This window comes from Scatophagus argus, chromosome 20, assembly GCF_020382885.2.
Source record: "Scatophagus argus isolate fScaArg1 chromosome 20, fScaArg1.pri, whole genome shotgun sequence".
Taxonomy (NCBI): domain Eukaryota; kingdom Metazoa; phylum Chordata; class Actinopteri; family Scatophagidae; genus Scatophagus; species Scatophagus argus.
In genome coordinates, this window is record NC_058512.1 from 9,147,550 (window position 1) to 9,162,782 (window position 15,233).

A 15,233-nucleotide genomic window follows, 5' to 3' on the forward strand; every position below is an offset into this window, starting at 1 on the left:
AAAGTAACTTTACATAAAGAAAATCCCTCTTCTCTGCAGTGTGTAACACCCATTTTGTTTCTGCCAGAAGGTGTACAAAGACTGGAAGATTTGTGAATGTCTGAACTGCGAGGAAGGTGCTGATGTGGCTGAGCCATACTTAAAGAGACCCCCGCTGTTGTTTCACACAGACTCACCCCCTGTCTCCCTAACATCAACTAACATGACAGTTATTGCACAGCATAGCTGTGAAGTTGAACTTCAACACCTGCTGGAGGCGATGCATATTCAGACAGAATGAACAACTGCTTGAAACTGATACTTTAACCAGGGTTACGTTTCAAATCTATTGGTGGTGTGGTATTGTTAGCATCCTTGTTGTTTTGTTTATCTACTACAGTTACAGTTAAGTGAACACTGAGGACAAGGTGAATAGGGGTGATCAGTGGAACGATGATATAGAAAGAGAGTGAAAGATTTCAGGGACAAAGATTGCCATCCAAGTGTCAAAGAACTGCTCATTCTTGAGGGAATGTATGAAAAGCGACGGCATCTGTTTGGACCATCCCTGCTTCTTTATCCAATATGGCATAATCACACACTAATACACAATTGTACTGTATTTGTAAGCACACTTATTGCCCCACTGTGTCTGACATTCGTGATATAAAAGTGAGAAGGACAGGCAGTGTGTTTTTAGCCCAGAGGATTTCAGCCCAATATGCTACAAGGACACTGGAAACAGGCTGGCAGCAAAAGAGGAAAAAAGGGAGAAAGAGACAGAGGAGAGAGAATATAGATCCATAATCCATGGAGGAAAGAAAGCAGACAGTAAAGAAATGTAGGGCTTTGGCAGTCTTCTCCCTAGAGTCCAATAATTTGGGCTTTACTCATAAGCAAGTCACATTTGAAAGTCAGAGGCTCCAAGGGGCCCCGTTTCACCATCTCAAATGCCACAGACTTGTTCTCAGCCACAAGCCCTGGTGTCACTCTGTACTGGATTTAGTTGCTGACAGAGATGGATGAGAGAGGGAAGAGAGGCGTTAGGAGGAATCAGTGAATGGAAAATGTAGCAATCTAACCAGAATTTACTGTCTGGCTGCCAGGCAAAGTAAAGACCTGAAATTTCTGGGTCAAATCACAAAAACTCACTTTTTACAGCGGGGCAGATGATCATGTGCTGGGATGTCCAAGACTCAAAGGATATCAGTTAATCAAGTACTGATAGGCACAAATCAAATCCAAATGTTTTTATTGCACCTCTCTGTGCTTTTGTATTTTTGATTTTATTTGGTAAATTGTGTTTTATTTATTCTTAATTCATATATATTACATTTCACCCCAATCTTAACTGATTTTGTGTCCTTTTTATAAAGCACTTTGTTGCTTGCTTTTAAAAATGTCGACTAAAATTACCATTTCATAAGTGAACAAACAGGAATCAGTTAAAGTAATATCCTGACACTCTGTATTACTTTGTATTCTAGTGAATGGTGGATGGTCAACATGGACGGAGTGGTCAGTGTGTAACAGCCGCTGTGGCCGTGGATACCAGAAACGCACACGCAGCTGCACTAACCCTGCTCCGCTCAACGGTGGCGCCATCTGTGAAGGGCAAGGCATCCAGAAGCTGCCGTGTAATCCCCTCTGCCCAGGTATGGCATGAAATTACAATACACCCACTAAGAAGTCGGTGGAAAGGGCATAGGTGCACATAAATGAAATACATAAAATTTGATACAGCTCTGTGTTTGCATATTTCGCTCTGTTTGTGCCTCCACCCTTACGTGTGTGTCTCTCTCCCACATGTCTCCCGCTGTCTCGAATCACGTATCCACTCACCCACTCATACACTCATTTTCTCATTTGCCATTTCATTCACTCTACCCTCGTCCGTCCTTGTCTGTTGTGTGGTAGTGGATGGCCTGTGGACAGAGTGGAGTAAGTGGTCTACCTGTGGGACAGAGTGCACCCACTGGAGGAGGAGAGAATGCAGCGCTCCAGCACCCAAAAACGGGGGAAAGGACTGTGAGGGCATGGTTCTCCAGTCCAAGAACTGCACCGATGGGCTGTGCATGCAGAGTGAGTATCCGACTAATCCTCTGCTACTCCCTCTGACCTGCCGACCAAAGACATCCCTTCGACTTTTGACCATGAGTTTCACTCTGCTCTTTCATCGCCACACTGTGTTTCACTTCGCCACATGACATGCTCACCCTGTCGCTCGCTCACTCTGTTTCACTTTACTCCAATATAAACAATGAGACACGCCTAAATGCCTGTCTCTCTGTCTTCTTCACTCGATCTCTTTATTTGCACGTGCATAATATGTAAAAGCTGTTGGATCAAAGCAGAAGTGACTGCACATCTTTTCCTGTGTCAGCTGAAATATAAGTATATGTTAAAGAAAGACTTGACCACATGGGGAAGCACTCTAAGTAATTATCCTTGTCACAAGCTAAGCATGTGGGACTTATATATAAAATAATAATAAGTGATTATATTGTAATTACATAAGGGGGGTCACAACTACCAGGCAGCTTTGATTACTACCTTAATTTAAAAACTCTGGATTCCTTAAGCCCAATGAGAGGAAACACAAGGCCACAAAGTGCTGGCAATTACATGTGTTAGAAAGTGAGCAGCTACTGCATGTAATTCTCTGCTCTTGCAATCATTCACGACAATCTCTTGGTTTTACTGTTTTGTTGCCAGAAAAAAAAAAACAAAACGACAACAACAAAAAAAGAGACCAAAGTCAGATTTTTAGTGTAGCCAATAAACGGTTGCTTCTCTGTCTTCCAAGCAAGTTTTAAAATAGCATTTTCCAAAAAAAATCCTGCTCCCTGTCCTTTATTATACATTCACAGATTTGAATCATGCTGTAGAAGTTGTGATCCGTGTGTGTGTGTGTGTTTTCACTGCAGCATCAAGAAGCTACAGTATCTGATGCCCTGAACTTCATCTGCTAAAAGAGCATTTGCCCTGTTTTCTGTGCCTGTAATAGCAAGAGGATGAGAGAGATAGCTGGAAAACTGCACTGTAACTGAGTTAAAGTCTGTGTCTGGTTTAATGAAAGTCCTCTCCAATAAACATCTTTGGAGGTATTAGACCCACACGCTGTCACAGATGCCTCCATCGTGTGTATAACCTACTACAGATGGTGATTGTGACACGAATAATATAACAGAGGCTCGGCTGCTGGATGTCTAGAGTATGATGCAGCTGGCCGTCACTGTGTGCAGCTGATCTGAGATTTTTGCTGCACCATGGGGTTGTAAACTGCTACCTGCAGCGTGGTGTCGACATCATGTAGGTTATGGTTGACATCACATTGGCAGTCAATATGCATCTTTAGACGCTGCTGGCTGGAGGATCTCCATGTTTCTGTCCTGAGTAAACCCATACTGTACTGTGTGTCCATATGTACTGAAGACTGACAGGAAACTATGACTTCAGCGTGCAATGGTTTCATTTAATTTCAGCATCAGAGAAATACATTAGCTTGTTTTATAGCCAAGGTCATATGTCTGCAGTGTACAGAAACATCAGGGAGCAATCTACAAGAAGACCTGCTCTTATTTGTCTTATTCATCTTATTTTATTTCCCTCTGCGGCACAACGTACGTTCACTCCACACTTCCCCACCCACTGCACTCCCCGTGCGACTCAGCCTATCTCAGAAGCATTAGTTCTTGGTAGATTGATGGCCAGTTTGCAGAGAATATAAGGCCATAATGATATAGATTTAGGATCATTTCAGGGATTGATTTTTTTTGGAAGCTAAGAGGGTGAAGCCACTTATGTCAATGCTAATGACCATTTCCACTAGCATTTAGGAGAATGGCCCATTATCTAAAAGCTCACATTATGGCAAATATGATTGGGAATGGAAGTTGTGTGCAATCTGAACTCACCTCGGACCACTGATCTGCTCCCTCCAGTGCAGGGCTGGGATCTGAGCAAACACGTGTCTCTGGATTCCATTGCAGCTTGATCTTATTTTCGGTTGTTTGAATTTATTTAAATCATTTCAATTGCAATCCATCGCAAAAATCTGGCAGAGGAATTTGATACAACCTGAGCTGGAAATAGAACTCATGATGCTCAGCCTCCATCGCTGCGCACTGTGAAAACACAACTGACCTGAGTCAAAAAGGAAAGAGTTTTGTTATAATTTACTTTGCAGCTTGTTTATCACATTTAAACTGTCCAGGAGTTTGGGGATTGGATTTAACAAAGTTAAGCACCCACAGATTGATCTGGAGAGGTTGCACTCTGCCTGTTCAGATAGAACTTCTCAACTCAAGCACAAGAGTATAGTTTTCACAGTTCACTGAGGCTGCCCTGACTAGATTTTTGTTTTTCGCTCCCTCTGTGGTCTGTCTTCCTTGATTCCGATGTTGTTTTCCAATCTTTTGGTAACCCTGCTCTCAGACATGACATTTTCTTGACATATTGATGGAGAGAAAGGGGATCACCTACCCCAGCAAGGGCAAATGCTTTATTGCTGTCAGACACCAGAGGCTGGAAAATCACAAACTTATGGGTGACTTCAGCATTCCAAGAACTTTGGTTATTTACATAACTTTTATAAGGGGTTGAAAAGTGTTGATTAAACATAAATAAATATGTGCGATATATAATCCGCAGTTTGAGTTAACGTACCGTGAATTCTCTGCCAAAAAGCAGAATTGGTGTTTTTTCTAATGACATCACTTTTGCCAGACAACAGTAACCCTGTGCTTCTGGAGCTCTGCCATATTCAACGAAGTAATGGCTGAAACACAGACAATGATTTCCTGCCTCCCTTCTTCCCCAGCTCTATGTTGTCAGGAAAGAATAATCTTTGTCTGTCTGGGGATCTGAGGTTTCCTTTGGAGCCCACCCACTGAAGCATGCTTTTGCTCTGGCGGAACTGTAGACGGACAGATGAATAGAAACTCTACAGGATGGGTTCAAATGGGCCATCAGTTAGACTGACCCTGACAGTCACCTCCCCCTGCTCCCGCCCGGCCTCCCCATTGCCTGATTACATGTACACACCAGTCCCATCTATCAAGTCATTGATTTTCCTGTCGGTCCACTTGTCTGCCCGTGGCTCTCTCCCTCTCCAATAAGGACTTCATTGTTTGTATAGTTGTTTATGGATGTCCCAGGGAGACTGAATATTATGTGTACTAGTTCCCTATCCCTGGCTGCCATTCTGCACTGCTTTCTTTTTCACTTCAATGCCACAACAAAGCCCAGCTGGGGCCAAATACCACATATGTGGACGACTTCTCTGTTCGTCTCTCTGCTTCAACCTTTCTTCCTGCTTTCCTTATTTCCTGTTTTCTTAACAGAATCGTTCCTTTCATCCTATGCACTATACCCTCTCCATCCACCTTCTAGTGACAGATGCATAGCTGTTGGTTCTATTGACTCTGTTGGAGCCCACACTTTATCAACCCCTCCATTCCCCTCACCTGCCAGCATCAGTCCTTCTGCTGCTGAGGCACTAAGCCAAGTTGATGGATCATGCCACTCCCTCAGAACCGCCATGTCCTCCCCTACTTCTCACATCCATCTCTATACTCTGTACACCAATCTGAAGAGGAGGGGCTAAATCAAGAAAGATCACTTCCCCTGTGTCATCACTCCTACTCATGAGTTTGTTTCTGTCTCATTTGTTGAGTTTGCTTTTCTGTTGGCTTAAATTTGATTTTCATCATTCCTCTCCTGTCCAATCCCCGTCTCCTCCTCCTTGCCTCCTCTACTCTGTTTCCCATCCGCAATCCCTTCCTCTCTTCAAGGTTCCTTATATCAGAAGTCCTCTGAGGCAAAAGACAAGAGTGATTTTGGAAATTCATGTGAGTTATCATTTTTTTATTCATTTATTTTTTATATATTATTTCGACATTTGTTCTCATGTCTGTCTTTGTCTCTAATGTTTATTGCCAGGTTGTGCACAACAAATCTGCCATCAGTTATCCCAGATAATTCATCAGAAAATATTGACTTTATGCAAATAGCAAAATGGTAGTTTTTGCATTAAAAACATATTTTAAAAAGTTTGCCATTGTTTTTTCATGTCCATTTATTTTTCATTGCTGCTCTTCTGTTTGGTTTTGTTTTTTTCCTTCACAGAACCACCTCAGGGCATTTCCTTTTTTGATTTCCGTTCTGTCCTTTCTCATAATGTGCGTCTGCTTGCTGGCTGCCTGTTCACAGCCACGTTACTGCTGTCTAACTCAGAGCTGACACTGCCTTTTACCCTGTTGCTCCTGATGAACTTCACTCTGACACTTTGCCTCACTGTCAGGTCAAGCACCGAGTCTGGAAAATAATTTAACCCACTGTCATTCTCTATGTATATATCGAATATTTTTCCCTCTTTGTATCTCACTCTGCCTCTGTAAATCTCTGCGTTCTCGCAGAGAATGGAGTGTTCAGTAATCCCTTTCATTTCCATTTCTTGTACTTTTTCCATCTTCGACAATGGCTCATGTTCAAAGGGATGTATTAATCTAAGTGATACATTTTAATGCGTACACTTAGCAGGTTGCTGCCTTTATCATCAAAGCGTGGATGGAAGATTGTTCGACTGTTCGAGGGGATATATGTTAAATAACTGCAGGGAAGCTTGGTGGAGGAAGCACAGTGAAATTACATTTTCAGACTTTCATCATCGCCTGCCTGCTCAGTTTTCTGTTCATGTCTGCGCTAGGGGAAGGCTCAGAGGACTAACATACATGAGGATATACCCTGACAGTCTTCTTTAATGTGATGTCTCAGTTAAGGCTGAATAGAGAGGGCCAATCCACACATGTCTTTCCTGGGGACTGAAGTCTTTAAAGTATTAGAATCATCTTGTTTAATCACTATGTTTTCATTGTGAGTGAAAAGGGTTGCCCTGTTGAAGGTCATACCCAATTTCATTTTCATTTAAAATTGACTATATGCTACGTGGTACAATATAAGTGGTTAACTTGTTCAATAAAAATAAAAAATATATATATTTATATAAGTCGTAGCTGGAGAAAAAGAAGCTATGCATTTTTACTCTAGGAGACCTTGAGGCTTTCAACTGTCAGAAAAGCATTCTTATTATCTTTTCTCCCTCTTCTCCTTTCTCCTCCTTTGTGCAAGGGAACACAAGAGACACAGATTGAGTGCCATCTGTATCCCTGAGACACATGAGGCTAATTTACACAAATCCTCGGCCATCATGCATGCCTTGAACTGCTGTGTAGGGATCTGTGGCTCATGCTGCCATCTACTGGTGCAGATTCTGCTCTATTTGCATACTTAAATGATGTCAAAAGCAGAAATTTCTCTCATCAAAACAACTTCATTTTCTCATCAATAAAAATGTGTTTATATGCTTTGGTCTGACTTTTCCCAGAGCCCTGTGACATTTGCAGTGTGCATTCACACACATGCAGGCTTGTACATGCCCTCTGGCATTTCACTACCTCTAAAGAAGAGTTTCTCCCCATTTGTCAACTTGGTGACAGTGAAGGACATTCTTTACCAAACACTACAGAGAGTTCAGACTGTCAGTAGGCATCCATTAAAAGGTCTGATCTGTAATGTGTGCCTGTCTCAGTCTGTGTTTCCAACAGCCACTGTATCCATGCCAGGCCTACTAATCACAGAGGTTTTTCCAGCTGGAAAATGGACAGAAAGACTCTGGGAGGGAGACAGAGATGAAAGACAATTTGAGAAATGCAAGCTATGTCTAGATGTTATCTTCAGTGTGTAAGAACAAAGACAGAGACAGACTCTGAACTCCAACACAGAGCACGGTAATTTGAAGATGAAAACATCTCTATCTCCGTCTTCAGGACTTTTGATCTCGCTTCTGAGCCTGCTTGTTAGGACAGTGTGTCATTGGGTTGCACTGGAGCAGCCGTCCTTATTAATTGTGCCGTTGCGAGAAGAGTTTATCATCATTGTTTTTACTTTTCGGTTTCTTATTATCTTTATGACATGTAGTGTACAGCCACAACACAATGCAAAAAATTTTAATCTGTGACTTGTAAAAGTGCTGTGCGTCAGTCTCACCGCTATATGGGTGTAGCACATGCATCATTATCTCTTTTCAGTTTTGACAATTAAGAGTGCACTATATTATTTCATCAACACCCAGCAGGCCAGCATTAACCACAAAAAAAAAGAAAAAAAAAAAGACAAGAGATGTACGGTACACATTTATTTCCCAGTAGATGGTTGTTAATATCCGGCTCAATCTAAAACCAGGATATTAGTCTACTGATAATGGCTTCATCACAACTCCTGCTTATTGGGAAAGAAAGCTTAACACTATTGATGTGAACTTATGAGATCTTAAAAGACTATTTTTCTCTCTGTCTTTTGTCTTTCTTCTCCAATCCCTCCCTCCTCTTCCTTCTCCTCCTCCTCCTCCTCCCCCCAGTGGCCCCCAGTACAGATGATGTAGCTCTGTATGTGGGCATCGTCATAGCGGTGATCATGTGCCTGGTTATCTCCGTCGTCGTGGCGCTCTTCATCTACAGGAAGAACCACCGCGACTTCGACTCCGACATCATTGATACCTCCGCCCTCAATGGAGGCTTCCAGCCAGTCAGCATCAAAACTGCCCGCAAAGGTGGGGCACAGGGGAGGTGTTTATTTTTGTGTGTGTTTGCCTGCATTTATGAGTGTGTGTCTGTGTGCATATATTTTCAGTGGCAAAAAAAAGTATTGAAGTTCAGTCCTCCCTGCCATAAACAGCACACCTGTGTTGTCAGGTACTATGGATTGCTTGCATTACAAATTTATAGCCTTAATCTGAGATACTGAACATATGTGTTAGTGAATTAAATGTGCCATTTTTAGTGCAGATGAGCAGCAGAGCTTGTGAGAGCAATACAGACAGAGAGAATGTTTGTGCTGGCTAAATGATGAAACTATTAAAATGCATGTCGTTGTGATGGGAGGCCAAACTATGCCCCATCATTAAGGCATAATAAGGCCAGTCTGTATGTCGCATATTAAGCCGTAATTAGATTTTGGCTGGTGACACAGGACTTAAAAGTAAGACTGCAGGAATGAGGACAGGTGGCAGTGAGCTGGACAGAAAGACAGCAGGAAAACAGACAGTTCAGGGTAATTATGTTAAATAGTCAGTCACATGAAATAAAGAAAGATACAGCAGAGATAGGAAAATTTTATATTTTAGGATTTAAAATAACATTCACTTAAGAAGGACAAATAGTTAGTTGGTCAGCAATTGTGCAGTTTGTATTTAGAGCTAAATGTGCTCTTTAAGTTGGTGTACTTTTCAGTGCGAGAGTCGATCACATCAAAATGTATGCTAATCCAGCAGCAAACTGGTGAAAAAGACGTGTGCAAACAACGGGCACTTAGTTTGCAGATTTACGCTTTGCTCAAAAGTAAAACAAATTATAAAAGAATAACATTAAATAGTTTAGTTGAATTGTAACAATCAAAGTCAGAATTTAATCTTATTTAACCGATAACAGTAATCCAAATTGTTACCACATTGATACCTACAGTGATTTATGCATTCATAGCATAAGAAATAATAATAGAACCACTACTACTGCCACTGTTACTACTACAACTGTTGTACTACTGCTAAAAACGTATATATTTCATACACACCAATGTTTGTGACTTTCACTGGCATTTGTATCATTTCTATACGCTGAGTTTGAAAGCTATGGAGGAGCTGTAGAATAGAGAGCTCCCACTGCTATTGCTCCACCCACTCAGCCCAGCTATTGAAAACTCATCCTCATACCTACCGGGTGAACTGAGTGCTAGTGATGCCATCTGTTACTCATGAATCACAGCTGCGCCTTTAACTTCCCTGACTGAATAATGTTTCTTGGTGGTGAAGTGGACTTTCCTAATGAGTGAAAAACAGATGAGTGAAGCCAGGCGGCAGTCCTGCTGATTGCTGCCAGTACTTCATTTCCTTGTGGTTATTTTGGTTTTCAGCTTCTCCACATTTAAAGTATATGATGACCACAATATTTTTCCTAAGACTCTGTAATACTAATGTCACTTTCTTTTATTTTTCAGCTGATCTCCTGACAGCACCCCCTGACCTGACATCAGCAGCCGCCATGTACCGCGGCCCAGTCTACGCCCTCCATGATGTGGCTGACAAAATCCCCATGACTAATTCCCCTCTGCTGGACCCTCTTCCCAACCTGAAGATTAAGGTGTACAACTCCTCAGGTTTAGTGACTCCACAGGATGACCTCGGAGGGGAATTTTCTTCTAAACTGTCACCTAAGCTGCCGCACTGCCTCCTGGACAACAGCGACAGCACGATGGGCCGTCGCACACAGACCCAGACTCTGCTCCGCACCAGGGATCCATCCTGTACTGCAGTGGGCTCCTTCAGCTCCCAGGGGGGACATCTCATTGTGCCTAATTCAGGTACTGTGCCAAACAGCCAGAGGAAGCATTTTCACATGTGTGTGTTTTGATCTGTGATGCATTGCATATTGATGTTTTTAATCAAGGTGTATTTAAAAATATGCAGAGATAAAACCTAGTGTAACAAAAGAATAAATGAGTTTGGATTCATGAGGGAGAGAGAAGTTGGCTAATTCCAACAGATTCTTCCATAGTTCTTCTGAAAACACATTAGCTGTCTTTTGTCTCTTTTGATTGGACCTGCATGTTTTCATTTACTCAGTGGCTTTCCTTTCAGATGCTTGATGAGCTCTCCATCTGTGTGTATGCGCATGTGAGAACATGTGAACGTGTTTGTGTGCACGCACATCTGTGCATACTGAAGCTCCTCTCCACTGTGCAGCCAGCCACAGAAGGCGGATCATCCATCAGCTCTGCCCATGTGCTCCGAAGGGAGCCACTCTTCATTCACAATAGGCTGATGATGACGTTCTCGGTCCAAAATGTTGCCCTTAAAGATCTCATGAAAGGGGCACTTGAAACTCTAGTCGATTTTTACGCTGAGCACAGCAGTTTCCTGGTGTCTCTGCTGATTTAATGGCAAACTCACTTTGAAGTACAGAAATCACAGTATAATTATGAGCATTGGCATGTTTGTTTCTAACTTTTAGTCAATGTCGTAAATCTCTGAATGTGCTCAACGGACTAGCCACTATACACACATTTATATACAATTAATTACAATATAGACACAATTTTATGTTTAAATACTGCGATCTGAGCTGCTTCTAGCATCTGCACCAGGATAACGTCTACAAACACACACATACAGATGTGACTTTGAAATAAAACACTAAACCATATGTAACCTATCAGCATATTGACTGCACACAGTGTGACAAAAGGTTGATGGATACCTAAGGTGCACTCGAACGTACTGACATAGAGGTTTACTGTTTCAGGCAAATTTACATTAGCTTTGCTGCCCTCACTTCAAATACATGTGGGCCGTTTGTAACATGTGACAGATGCATGTTGACAGGTTTAGACAAACTAGCAGAGGCATTAAAGGATACATCGACTTCTCAAGTTTCTTAAGTTTTTCTGTTTTCATTTTGATTCCTGTAAAAATGTTCTCAGCTGCTGGTTGAGCTCAGCCACCTCATCATGTTACATAGGCACAGGGAGAGGAAAGAGCACATTTGATATTTGATCTGTTCATGTGTCTGGGTAATGAAATATTTTGTGGCACTGTCAGTGTGGCTGTTTGGTATTTTGCATCTTAAAATGCATTTCCCATCTCTTTGAAGCTTTGCTGTGAGGTGGAGTGGCAGCGTGTGAGAAGTCCCTGTGGCAGAGTTGTGATTGCTTTGCTAGCTAGCAAGAGAAGCTGTCTGTCACCTTTTGAAAAGTTCAGTACAAGGACATGGGGAAATCAATGAGCTATCTGAGAAACCCCCTCCAGAGAGGGAACCAATGTGTGTGTGTGTGTGTGTGTGTACATGAGGGAATGTGGGGGGTAGGGTTCTAAAAAATACATTGGACAGGACATCATATCAAATCAATCTCAGATGGAAAAATGTAAATCATGCTGGCTGCAGCAATATGAGAATGTTAGGAAGAGTATAGAGATCATTGATTTTAGAAATGAAATGTCACATCATTTCCTGATGCCAAGGAGAGGGCTATAAAGTGCCATAGCTTTTATATATGGGCCTGAGGAATTGCAATTATAACTATACTTCTCCAAAAAATAATTATCAATAATGTTTAACTGGGGTTTTAACTCCTCTTTACTGGTGCATTAATGGCAGTAATGCATTAAGATATATGCATTACAAGTAAAATGATTTATTTTATGTATATTGTATATCAGAGTGGGTTTGTAGCTGTGTCTCACCATGTAAATACAAACATATAGTACAAATATTCAAAGTTTTAAGTCTTTATGCTAGTATAAAGACCCTGTGCTATCTGACTTAACATAAGAAACATATTCACCACACTCATGTCGGAACCAACAGCACAAATGCTTGTGAAGACTCTATTGACCGACCTGACAAGACACAACTCTTACGTATGCCATATATACATGTTTGTTTGTCTGTTTTTGTGCTCTCCAGGGGTGAGTCTGCTTATTCCAGCCGGAGCCATTCCTCAGGGCAGAGTGTACGAGATGTATGTGACGGTTCAGAGGAAGGACAACATGAGGTACGCAGTGCTGCCTGTCACGTCAATGCCCGAGAGCTGTGTTGACCCCTGTCAGCTCTGTCATGTCACCCAGAGACTGCTGTGACTTCGCCACTAAACTGTGTGTGTGTGTATATATTTGCTTTTCTCTGTGCACCTCTAGGCCTTTGGTGGAAGATGGCCAAACGGTGCTGGGCCCTGTGGTGAGCTGCGGACCCCCCGGGGCCTTGTTGACTCGGCCTGTCATCATCACCATGCACCACTGTGCCGTGTGTGACGGCCAACAGGATTGGCTGATCCAGCTCAAGAGCCTTTCGCAGCAGAGCCAGTGGGAGGTGAGATGTGGGACGCTCGATGAATGGCTCTAATGTGTGTCGGAGTGGTCAAGTTTGAAAATGTGCATTTTAAAAGCCACGTGAAGTATTAAAATGATATGTTTGCCACCTAAAATAAAAACATGATGCACATACGTGATTTATCCATGAAATAATCCCTCCTTGATTTGGCTACAAAATTCTACTCAGCAGCACCAAGTTCAAAGGGTAAAAATATTGTGAAAACAAAACAATGAAATGGTAAGAGATGATAGATAGCGTGGAGGTGGTGAAGGGTATCAGCTTTCTCTGTTTTGTTTGTGCAGCTCAGCACTCAGAGCACAGCCCTGTTGCAACCAGGTGCTGAAATAGTAAACCTCTGATAGCAGAGAACAGGCTGGGACTGTTTTTTCCCCAGACTGTTTTCTCATACCTTTATGAATGCCTATTTTTGTTCATGTGTGCCGTGTGTGCTGTTTGCTGTGTGTGTGTGCATGTGTATGCGCCGTGTTTGTGATTTTGGAAGCCCTGTGCCTGCAAGCTCCATCATTACCAGTGCTGATGATGATAAGTTGGTTGTTGAGGGCAGCAGTGTGAAATTCTGCCCATCTCCTTCTCTCCTTCTCTTCGTCGTTTTCTCTCTCTCTGTCACACATGCACGCACGCACACACACACAAACAGTCCAATTACCAACAAAGAGATCATCTGTAGAGAAACTATACTCTTCACAGAAATTGTTTTAAACTAGAAATTGTCCACTTGTCATCTCTCTCCCTAAAAATCTCTGTTACCTCAAACTGGACATGCACCTTGTTGTAGGTGGTTATTAGTATCTTCTTCTTACTTGTCAAGAGAGCATTTCTTGGTAAGTTTTCCCTCCACATATTTTTAAATGAACTAGGCAGTGCACTGAGACTTTTTTAAAGCGGAAGGCGTGTAAAGTATAAGCCCAAACAGTAAGCATCTGCGCAGGCTAGCATGACGAGCAGAAGGGAAAGCACCAGAAAGGCAGAACATGCAAAGCTTTCTTTTCTTAGGAATTTAGGAAGCACACTGCAAGTCAGTCATTCACTGAAAATGTACCTACTTAGCAAAAGCCTATAGCTAGTATATGTCCCTCTGTCAGTTCATCATTGTGGAGTAGAAAAAACTGCCAGACCAGCCCCACATGCCTTTGTGACATTGATGAATTACTTGGGGCAGCCAATAAAGCTCTGTGTAAACTGAGTATAACTATTGATAAAAGCAGAAATCTTCATTCAGACGTTGGGTGGGGGTTTAAAACTGAATATTGAGGGGATCAAACACATTTATTTCAGCTTTTGGAGAATCTGATGATGTGGCCAGTCATTGCAAAGATATTAAAAATAGGAGGTCAACTTTCTTTCGTATATTGGAGGGGATGTGGTCCCCAGTGGTGATTACACGCATACTATTGATTACATCTCTGACCTGTCAGAAATGCAGATTGTAATATCCAAGGTGACGGCAGCTTCCTGTATATGAGCTTCACTTCCCACTGAGGCCAACCTCCATGCTGCATGAGTGAAATATTGCTTTATATTAGAGGCTCTGTCAAAATGTGTATTCATCACTCCAGTAGAAACAGGGGAGATGAGCTCCTCCTGAAGAAGTAATTCCTGAATATATGTATATATATATATATATAAAATCAGTTCCACTGGCATTCAGGATGCCACACCCCTCCCCCCCATCAAAGCACACGCACACACACACACACACACAGTCACTGAGGAAACATGGTGCTGCGATGATGATGAAGACAGCAGGTCATATAATGAGGAACATGTGGGGCTTTCTGCCTCAGTAAATCTCCTGCAAGATTTATCCTCCCATGTCTCTAAAAACAGAAAAAAATCTGTGCTGATAATGTCAAAAATTAGTGAATAAATTATGCTGTGTATGTGTGTGTTTTTACGTTTGTTTGTGCCTGCACACACGTATGAAGCAAAAGCCTACTTTTCCACTGTGTGTTCTAATTATCCCCCAATAAGGAGCCCCAGTGCCATCCCCCAGGAGCCGTTAAAGAGTCTAATGATCAGCCATAATACTGCTGTTAAACGGCCTAGTTCACAATAAAATACTGTAATTCCTCTTCTGTCTCTCATAATAGGCTGAATTAATGCCAGTGTGCTGCTCACAGGAGTGTTTGGATTAGGGAGGAAGACAGAGAGAGAGAGAGAGAGAGAGAATGAAAGATCGAGAGATGAAGAGAAAGGGTGAAAGACAGAGTGAGAGTGGGCCACATAAGCATCCTTAGATCAGACAGTCTTAATGAAAGAGAAATATGTCCTGGCGTTAGTGCTATTGGAAGGTCAGCTGCAAATGGGCTG

At 42.2% G+C, this 15,233-nt stretch overlaps 1 protein-coding gene across 2 annotated transcripts in view; it reads left to right on the forward strand.

Annotated features, from left to right (window-relative positions):
* The window catches only part of unc5cb (unc-5 netrin receptor Cb), a 106,779-nt gene that overhangs the window by 85,641 nt on the left and 5,905 nt on the right, over positions 1 to 15,233 (forward strand). The window contains exons 6-12 of one of the 2 annotated variants that reach the window (XM_046375554.1): positions 1,467 to 1,634; positions 1,897 to 2,061; positions 5,775 to 5,831; positions 8,399 to 8,590; positions 10,033 to 10,395; positions 12,498 to 12,585; positions 12,728 to 12,899. In XM_046375554.1, coding sequence (XP_046231510.1) covers positions 1,467 to 1,634; positions 1,897 to 2,061; positions 5,775 to 5,831; positions 8,399 to 8,590; positions 10,033 to 10,395; positions 12,498 to 12,585; positions 12,728 to 12,899 — 1,205 coding nt within the window. The remainder of the gene's footprint in view (positions 1 to 1,466; positions 1,635 to 1,896; positions 2,062 to 5,774; positions 5,832 to 8,398; positions 8,591 to 10,032; positions 10,396 to 12,497; positions 12,586 to 12,727; positions 12,900 to 15,233) is intronic. The other variant, XM_046375555.1, reaches the window with a different exon arrangement.